At 40.2% G+C, this 10032-nt stretch overlaps 1 protein-coding gene across 11 annotated transcripts in view; it reads left to right on the top strand.

Annotated features, from left to right (window-relative positions):
• The window catches only part of MLLT10 (MLLT10 histone lysine methyltransferase DOT1L cofactor), a 153796-nt gene that overhangs the window by 2520 nt on the left and 141244 nt on the right, over positions 1-10032 (top strand). For 4 of the 11 annotated variants that reach the window (XM_044425345.1, XM_044425341.1, XM_044425342.1 and 1 more), the window contains one exon: positions 3714-3793. The exons of 4 other annotated variants lie outside the window; for them this stretch is intronic. In XM_044425345.1, coding sequence (XP_044281280.1) covers positions 3714-3793 — 80 coding nt within the window. Of the gene's footprint in view, positions 1-3713; positions 3794-7523; positions 7631-10032 lie in introns of those variants that run through there. 3 more of the 11 variants (XM_044425354.1, XM_044425348.1, XM_044425353.1) reach the window with 2 other exon arrangements.

Below are 10032 nucleotides of genomic sequence, written 5' to 3'. Positions count from 1 at the left end.
GAGAGAGAGAGAGAGAGAGAGAGAGAGAGAGAGAGAGAGTCTTTGTTTAGGTATACCCATAAACTGTCTTGTTGGTAGATTTTTTAGCACTAAGTATATTGAGAGTGATTCACCATATTTAATGTAAGTCTCTGTGTTTGAGTTAAGTGAGAGACCATAGCATCTGTTTGTTTATTCATTTTCCTACATATGCATCTAGTCCACCTCTTTTTCTTGTTGAATTCACTGCGATAAAATTGGAGTTTGCAAGATCTTTGGAACAAAGTCTGATCATGGGAACTTGAAAGTAATTAAAATATTCCAAGGAAAATGTGAGAATCATGAATAGTGATACAAACAGACAAAACTGATTAGTATATTTGTGATATGCCTACAACCAGAAATGCATGTTCAGTACTGAAAGAAAGAGCACACAGCTTGATCCTATACATCAAGTCCTATTGTAAGTCCTATTGAGTTCAGTGAGACTTACTCTTCAGTAAGTGAACATACGGTTGCATTGGTAGGAAAATAGTTGCAGATGCCCATTTAGTCAAAATGTGTGCACTGCTGTTTTGACTTCATTTTCAGTAAAACTCTAGATTTCCCAATGTAAATTAAATATATTGTGCACAAAAAAATTCAATTATAATTCTCTAGAAACGTTTACATATGTGTGCGTGCTTGTGTCACCTTCTTTTGACTCCTATAAGAGATTCCCTGTGTACCAGATATCCTGTTGAAGGAGCTAGAGATTAATGGAGAAAAATCAGCTACTCTTCCAATAGTAGTTGTTGCTTCCTCAAGGGACCTGGAGCGCAGGAGCAGTGACAGCAGTGGGGAGCAGCTGTCATTCTTTCAGTGTCCTGGTCTTCCATGACAGTGCTTTCTGTTAAGGAATTTTGAATGGTAGAATGAATACTTCTGTAGATTTGCAATACTGTTGTGGGGTGATACCTGGAAGGCAAGAACCCAGAATAATCTCCACAGTAATGTGCTGGTATATACAGAGGATGTGGACAATGCAGAAGTCTTCTCCTGCTGAATAGCTCTAAAAATGCTGGCCAAGACACTGAGACTAAGTATGACACTTACGGTGTTATAGCACTCGTGAACAGGCATATATTTTTTACTTGTAAGTAAGGAGAGGAGAAGGATGGGAGAGGAATGCTGACATTTGTAAATCAAGTTATTTGTTTGCACAATATCGGTTTTCTTAATCCTATATTACTAACCTGCATTCTTATTTCTGTAGTGTTAACCTGGTTAGAGGTATCCTGGACTATAGGGTTCTTATTGAGCCTCTTTTATTTTATGGTGTGCTACCATAACATTTCTAAAATCAGTTGGGCTAATTGTTTGGTTGGAGTGATTTTAGGATGTGTTTGAGAAAAGGTTCTTGTTGCAACTGAGTTTTATTAGTTGGGTGCATATCCTAACTGTAACTTTAAGAAAATACATCAACCCTGCAATCTATACTTACATGAGGATTCCAGCAAATCAGTGGGACTTATGCCTGAGTAGATATGTATGGAAGTGCTGTATATAGGGGATTTAACCCAATAAATAAATGTAGTCCCTCCAAAAAATGCATTGGTTTTGCCTAAGCTGATGAACAGAGATGGTCATGGTTTGTTAAAGTAGCAATTGAAGACTCTGAAGCATAGACAGACTGTATCTAACTTTGTAGACATATGCAAGTCATATTCATCTTAGAGTAGGTCCTGTTGAATTCATTGTGACTTAATTGCCAAGCAAATATGCTTAGGATTGAGCGCTGTGCCACATTATTCATGCTGTCTTGAATTTTAGGGCTGATAGTTTGCGTTCACGCAAACAGCCACATTAGATTTCTGTATGAGCCATGCTTTCAGCTTAAGTGCTTTTTAATACAATTGGTATCTATATTCATGTCCAGCTTGTTGAAATTTAAGTGACTGAACTCTGGATTATAAAGACCTGGGCTGGTTGCGCTATATACATAATTGTCTCTACTATGCTAATTTCTAAACTCAGTCATACCTGTGATACAACATATTTCAGAAAGATTTTCACACATGCAGCATTTCAGCCTAATCCTATAAGATCAAACTCTTAAGGCATAAGCAGATCTAAAAGATACAAGCAGCATTGGCAATTGTTGATCTAAGGTATTGTATGCATGTATACATGCTTGTTTTGTGTACCAGGCTAAGTACCTGATGTAGATGTTTTCCAAAATTGTATAGATCATGATGAGACTATACAAGTATGTAAAGGTATTCACATGCCTGAATAGGCAGCCATGAAAAACACTGTAGGACTTGTTGTTATTAGTCCCGAAGTTGTGCCCAACCCATCACAACCCCATGGACAACATTCCTCTAGGCTCTCCTGCCCTTCACCATTCCTTGGAATCCACCCAAGCTACTGTAGGACTCCAGCTTGACATATTTTCTTAAAGTTACCTGGGCTTTTGAGAAATTATGTGTGATAAGGCAACAGAGGGCAGAAGGGGCAAAGATAAGTATTATCAAGCTATTTCTTGGAATCAGAAATAGCTTTTTGTGGCTAGCACAGCTGCATCTCTGGCCTTTTAAGAGCATAAGAGGCTACCCTGTGGCATGCTTTCTAGTGAGGAATGAGGGTGGGAATTACTCTTTTGACCTAAAGAATGTATTGCACTGAGGGAAAAGTGTTGTAGTCTGTGTCTAAGGCCTGAACAATTAGTTAGAATATTGTTTCGGGATGTATGTTCTGTTGGATTTACACCTGATAATAAATGCTTTGCATATTCAGGCAGAACTTTAACTCTGAAAAGTCCCCAAACAGTAACTTTTGAAAAGCCTTGGAACAAGAGCCATCCAGAATAGACTAGAGGATTTAGCAGGATCATGATTGGGAAAATATTTCAAGGCAGGAAGCTTAAATCGAACCAGTCTCCAGGAGGCAGGAAGGCAGTCCAATTGGCTTTCAGCATGAAAGAAGAATAAAAGCCAGGACTGAGGGTTGACAAGGTCATAGCTAGTAGACTGTTCAGAGGAAACTGGAGCAGGAACTATGGAATGAGTAAAACTATAGTTGGAGACAGTCCACAGGGGGATAGCAGGCAGAGAAGCCTGAGAAAGAGAAAGTAAGATCAGGTGAAAATCTGTCAAGGCAAAGACTTGGTTCAGCCTTTGGAGGCATAATCCATAGCTAAGTTAGGACCAAGGATTCAGGTTCAAAACTGCCACCCTAGAATTTTGTTTTCTTCTCTTGTGGTAGTTGATCTAAGGCATATGCTTTGTTGTAGTGTTCATAGATAACAAGAGACCCGATTAGAATGACAGACTTTTGAGGGCAAAAATGACTCATACTTCTGGCAAGAATGTTTCATAGTAACACCTACATCTTGTTAAAATTGGCAGTTGGCTATGAAAAGCTGTTTTATACCATGTTTTTCTTTTCAACCCAAGCAAAATTCAACTTACGTAATTCAAATAGAGGTTGGATCTGCCATTGTTTTCAGGAGGAAAACCTAAACTTACTTAGGTTTCAGTTGTGAACACACTTGTCAAAAGGCACTTAACACCATAAATGAAATATTCTTTAATATATTTACTTGACTGATCCCCAATCTTAATACATAAATAAATCATTTAGCCATAATATTTAGCCATTAGTCTATGCTAAATTTTTAGGGAGTGTGCTAGAACTGTTTTCTATAATATATACTTATAACATGATTATTTTGCTCTTCTCTCCCAAAATAGCATGCTATGGAATTGTACAGGTACCCACTGGACCTTGGTTTTGTAGAAAATGTGAGTCTCAGGAAAGAGCTGCTAGAGTGGTAAGTTCAAGATAGTGTATGATACTTTCATGCATGTTTTTAAATAATGTTTTGGTGCTTGGTAGCATTGCTCAAAAAATTTTTCTTTAGCAGGGGTGAAAAGTTCTCATTTACCAGTTAATAATAGATGTAAAACAGCTGGAGGTCTGAAGGAACCCAGGTTTCTTTTCTTTGCCTGGATTTTTTCATCTAGTTTTAACATACCTGGAAGTGCAGTGATAACAGGTAGGGCTTTGATCATTGCCCAGAGACTTAACAGCTATCTTACTACATGCTCCATAGCTGTATTCCTCACCCTTTGCCACACAGGATGCTCAATGAGCTTATGGGAGATGTCATTATTCAGTTTGTCCTTCTGTCATAGGGTCACAAAGAAGCTAGACATCAAAGTACTCTTTCACCAATTTGGAAACATGGTGAATTTCTGTTGTAGCACATTTTGTGGAAAACCTGACATAGGCAAATCTGGTTGACTTTGCACACTGCTTGAAATTCTCTGGCTTTGATATGTGAATTGCTCTGGAGTACTGATACTGATTTTAGAGGATTCTGACTCTAGACTTTGCAACTGCTGATAATATGTTTAAATAATGCTTTATTGGAAATGCTGTAAAAAGAACGTTTATTTGAAGTTGAATATTGTAATCAGACTTAAAATACTGAGAAAAGAGATGCGATCAATTAGGAAGTCTTCTAAAAGAAGCTAAAGGCAACTTAATGGTGGAATTTAATGAGGCTATTTGTAACCCTCTGAACTCAGGGTTTTGGGCATCCTATGCAGGGTGAAAGGTACATGGAGGCAAAGCCTGCCTCCACACTTCTCCACACTGTCTAATTTCATCAATCATAGTATTTTGCCTGAGAGCATGAGAAGAGGCTGAGGTGCCACCAGGATAGTATAAATGCTGGGGGCATCTGTCCCCTCCCCCCCTCCCCAGGAAGGCTCATAAAGTTAAGTCTACAAGGTTGCTGTTATGACCTTGGGGCCACAGCCAGGATGGTTCTTTCCATGATGGCTAAGCGGGAGAGTGCTCCAACTTTGGTGTTTCAACTTTCAAGAGCAAGTTCCTGAGTTGGGAGTCCAAATACTCTTATGGCTATCTAGACTCTTAGTGGCCATAGGATTGTGCCCTATGGCTGTCTACATTGATGGTAGATTAGAGCCTGAGAGTGTCTTCAAAAATGCAGCACTGATCTATCATTATTTTGAGGCAATAAAATGGTCACTAAGTTTTTGCATTTGCTTTTGCATGCCATTCTTAGCCAAGGCTTAACTTGTTAGGCATTAGTAGAAACAAGTCTTGGCAAGCCTTGTGCTTATGTGCGCCTTCATGAGCAACCAGGAGGAAGAATTCAGAAACTTAATTTTAGTATTCCTTTAAATGTAATTTGTATAATCTAGAGCAACATAAGCTACCTTTGAAATAAGCCAAGATTTAAAATGTGGTTTCTGAAGCTGGCTTTTTAAAAAACTTTAGTTAATGTCAACCACAGTTCTTAAGGAGCTCTGACTTTGTGAACTTCTCCTCTTCACTGCATGACGGAAGAGGAGAGATGTTCCTTAGCTCAAAGTACCTCATTCTTGCATGCACATTAACATGATGTGTGAAAGTAGTTGTAAGTCACTGCTAAAAGATTTACCGTTAATCTTCAACATTTAGACCACTTTTGCTGTTGAATTCAAAGACAGGGATTTCCCTATGTAACTTCTTTTCATGACACCAATATGGCTGTTTGGAGGGTGTGTAAATAGTGTTTTTTCTTTTGGCTTTGCTGAAGTCTTTCACAGTTCTACACTTTGACAGGTAATGCATCAGACTACATTGGCCAGATTCACTTAATGGAATAGTTTAATAAAAGATGAGAGAGAACTGAATGGGCCACCCTTGTTGTATTATTCTAGGCAACAGTGGTCTGTACAGAGACTTTGGGTTGGGTTCTGGCTTCCTTAAAGCAGTCAGTGATCAGACTCATCTTGAAGAAGGTGAACCTGGATCCAGAGATCGCCACAATTATAGACTGGTGGCTGATATCTTGTTCTTGGGCACAGTGCTCGAGTGGGTGGTGGTCAGACAACTCCAAGCTTTTTTGGAGGAAACTGACCATCTGGACCCATTCCAGTCTGGTTTCAGGCCTGGTTTTGGAACTGAAACTGCCTTGGTCACCCTGTATGATGACCTGTGCCAGGAGAGGGGCAGGGGGAGTATGTCCCTGTTGGTTCTCCTGGACCTTTCAGAGGTTTTTGATACCATTGGCCATGGTATCCTTCTGGATAGGCTGGCTGTGTTTGGGATTGGAGGCACTGCCCTGCTGTGGTTCCACTCCTACTTGACTGGCCAATTCCAGAAGGTGGTCCTGGGGGATTATGGCTCTGCGCCATGATGGTTATACCGTGGAGTTCTTCAGCGTTCCATGTTAACCCCCCATGCTGTTTAGTATCTACATGAAACTCCTGGGAGAGGTCATTCGGAGGTTTGGGCTGAGGAGTCATCAGTATGCTGATGATACTCAGCTCTACCTTTCTTTTTCATTTAATCCAAATGAGTCAATGGCCTTCTTAAACAGTGCTCAATGCTCATCTAGCATGATGAGCTGGATGAGGGTCAATAAATTGAGACTTAATCCAGATAAGACAGAGGTCCCCTTGGTAGGTGGTTCAACTTTTCGGGTAAGTGACTTTCACCCTGTTCTGGCTGGAGTTGTGTTCCCCCTAATGGGCAGGGTGTGTAGTTTGGGAGTGCTCCTCAACCCAGAGTTATCCTTGGAGTTCCAAATGACTGCTGTGGCGAGGAGCACTCTACACCAGTTTTGTCTGGTCCAACAACTACATCCTTACTTGGATGTGCAGAGCCTAGCAACAATGACCCATGCACACTGGTAACCTCCTGATTGGACTATTGTAATGCACTCTACATGGGGCTGCTCTTGAGGATGGTCTGGTCAGTTGGTCCAGAACAGAGCAATCAGACCTTTGACAGAGACCAGTAGGCATGAGCACATAACACTGGTTCTTTACCCATCTGCACTGGCTACCAGTTGAACTCTGGGCCCAATTTACGGTGTTAATGATGACCTATAAAACCCTAAGTGGTTTAGGGCCAAGGTATCTGAAGAAACATCTCCTTCTACACCTGCCCACCCCTAAGATCTAGGTTGGAGGTTTTGTTGAAGGAGTGGCTATCTGGAGAAGGGCCTTTTCTGTGGTGGTGCTCCAGCTTTGGAACGTGCTGTTCAGAGCATGTTCATGCTCATGGCACCAACTGTGTTCATTTCAGCATCAGGCCAAAACCATTTTCCCCCTGGTATTTTAAGTTCTGATTATGGTTTTAATATTGGTTTTTATTAGATTTATGCTTTAATATATGCTGCCTTTTGTTGTGTGTATTGCCGTCCTGAGACCCCCATAAAGGACGAGGTTAAAATGCAATCAATCAATAAATGAATAAGGTAATGAAAGTTTAATTTTATTGGCAGTGGTAACTGTTTTCAGTGCGCTATTAGGTATTTCTATAAGTGTTTTAGTGTTCCTGTGAAGTATTTGGCCTTGCACTGGCTTTAGAATTTCATATGCCTGGGTGGAAATTCATTCCATCTTGATACTGGCACATTATTCTCTAGTGAGTTAGAGATTGTTGAAGTGGGGACTGTATATTTTTATCTGAATAAATTTTATCCTGTCCATTTTTACACCTATACATGGCAGTTTTATCTCTTTCCCCAATTCTTTTAGGAGAATTTGCTATTTAGGGTGGTTAAAAGAAAACAGGATTGTGAAGAGCTTCAAAGGAATCTCTTGAAGATAGGAGAGTGGACATCAAATGGCAAATGCAGTTCAGTGTAAGCAAATATAAAATAATGTATGTCAGGTAAAAAAAATCCCAACTTTTAGTATAACTGATAGGATCTGAACTACTGGCAACTGACCAAGAAAGGAATTTTGGGTTGTGGTTGACAGCTCCATGAAAATGGAAACTTAGTGCATGGTTGCTGTGGAAAAGGCAAACACCATATTGAGCATAATTTGGAAAGGAACTGATAAAACTAACAAGTTTACACTTTCCTTATAAAACTCTACGGTACAGCTGCACTTAGAATATTGTGTACAGATCACCACACCTAAAAAAGGGCATTGTAGAGTTGGAAAAGTGCAGAGAAAGACAGCTAAAATGATAAGTTGGTTGGGGTAACTGCTATGAGGGAAGGTTATAGCAGGTGAAATTTAGCTTAGAAAAAAGGGAAGGAATGCGAGGCATGTCAGAGGTATTTAAAATGATGCATTGTGTGGAGAAGGTGGAAAAGAAGACATTTTTCTCCTTTTCCCACAATACTAGACTCGGGGGTTATCTGATAAAAGGAAGTACTTCTTCTCAAAGTGTCTAGATAAACTATGGTATTCAATTCCATGAGATGTAGTGATGGCTACCAGTTTGGATGCTTTAAAAAGGGATTGGATAAATGCATGGAAGAGATGGTTATCAATTGCTACAAGTCTTGATAGTTTGTGCTGCTTCTGATAACAGAAACAGTATGTTTGTGTATGCCAGTTGCTGGGGAACTTGGGCAGGAGAGGACTTTTGTATACATATCAGGCTTGTAGAAGGCTGGCTTACCACTGTGTGAACAGAGTGCTGGATTAGATGGACCCTACATCTTATCCAGCATGGCATTTCTCAAGTTTTTAATTTCAGTGGTTCCTTATTCATGAAATGATGAAACAAGCAATGTGGCTAGTTAGTAACATTATAAATTTAGAACCTGTGACATACAAACTGCTTTTTCCACATATTCAGTGGTCTTTCAATGCATCTCTTAAACCAGACAGATACTTTTAGGAGGGAGAAATATCTGTTCATTGGAGGTTGTGGGGAGAGCCATTAGGAAGGCAGCAACCTTATTTCTGATTCTGTTTTTGTTTTGATGAGTGGTTTTATTTTTGGAGTACCTCTTTAAGGTTTCTTAAAGCTTGCTTTAGATAGATATAGTCTAGTGTGCACTCTTTCCGCTTTCATCTCTTGACTTCTGGGCTATATGCAAGATGAGTTTTGATCTAGATTCCAGGCCTCTTGGTTGCTCCCTTTGGATTTTCTCTGGAACTGGTCTTGAGTAAATGTGCTCATCCTTCTTTTTCCATCATTGCAGGAAGAAGATGACAGTTGAATTGCAGGTTCCATTTTTTTTTTGGTCAAAGGAACCTTTTTTGATCCTAGAAAATGATTGCACTTTCAGAGATAGGGGATATTGTATCTTCAAATAGCTGCAGGATATCCCAGTTTGGTTATTTACTCCTCCCTTTGGGAAGGTGATTATAGCTTAGAGCCAGTCCCCAGTCTTTCTCTGGGGACGATCTGGTGATAGTAAAGGGGATACTCAGAGAAACCTGATATTAGAAAACTTAGGATCTATGAGGGAATGGAGCTGAAGACTGCATTCACACATGTTTGTGTTTTGCCCAACAGATTTTTCCAAAAGCAAGAAAAGCAAATGTATGGTAGTATAGACAGTTTATTGAGTTGAGCAACTTAGAAATAAAGAACAGCAGTGATGTTTAAAATCCATCTTGTTTATTTTCCTCTTTAAAAGAAAAAAATGTTTGTGAGTTAACCTTTTATTTTGTATAGTTAGCCATTCCTAGAAGTTGTTTCAGTAAATGGAGATGACTAGTTATATGCCCCAGTCACAATCCATGTTTAAAGAAAGAATTAATTAAGCTTTTTTGAGGGCTTTGTTGTTGTTAGTCGCGAAGTCGTGTCCGACCCATCGTGACCCCATGGACAACACTCCTCCAGGCCTTCCTGTCCTCCACCATCTCCCAGAGTCCACCTAAGCTCACACCAACTGCCTCAGTGACTCCATCCAGCTACCTCATCCTCTGCCATCCCCTTGTTCTTTTGCCATCTATTGTTCCCAACATTAGGCTCTTCTCCAGGGAGTCCTTCCTTCGCATTAGGTGGCCAAAGTATTTGAGTTTCATCTTCACTATCTGGCCTTCCAAAGAGCAGTCAGGGATGATCTCCTGACTAGGACTGACCGGTTTGATCGCCTTGTGGTCCAAGGGACTCGCAGGAGTCTCCTCCAGCACCACAATTCAAAGGCCTCAATCCTTTTGCGCTCAGCCTTCCTTATGGTCCAGCTTTCACAGCCATACATTGCAACTGGGAAAACCATAGCCTTGAGTATACGCACTTTTGTGGGCAGGGTGATGTCTCTGCTTTTTAGTATGCTGTCTAGATTTGCCATAG

Source organism: Varanus komodoensis, unplaced genomic scaffold, assembly GCF_004798865.1.
Source record: "Varanus komodoensis strain SLA01 unplaced genomic scaffold, ASM479886v1 scaffold15, whole genome shotgun sequence".
Classification (NCBI taxonomy): Eukaryota; Metazoa; Chordata; class Lepidosauria; order Squamata; family Varanidae; genus Varanus; species Varanus komodoensis.
The sequence above is the reverse complement of the archived record's forward strand: the minus strand, read 5'-3'. Positions and strand labels throughout refer to the sequence as shown.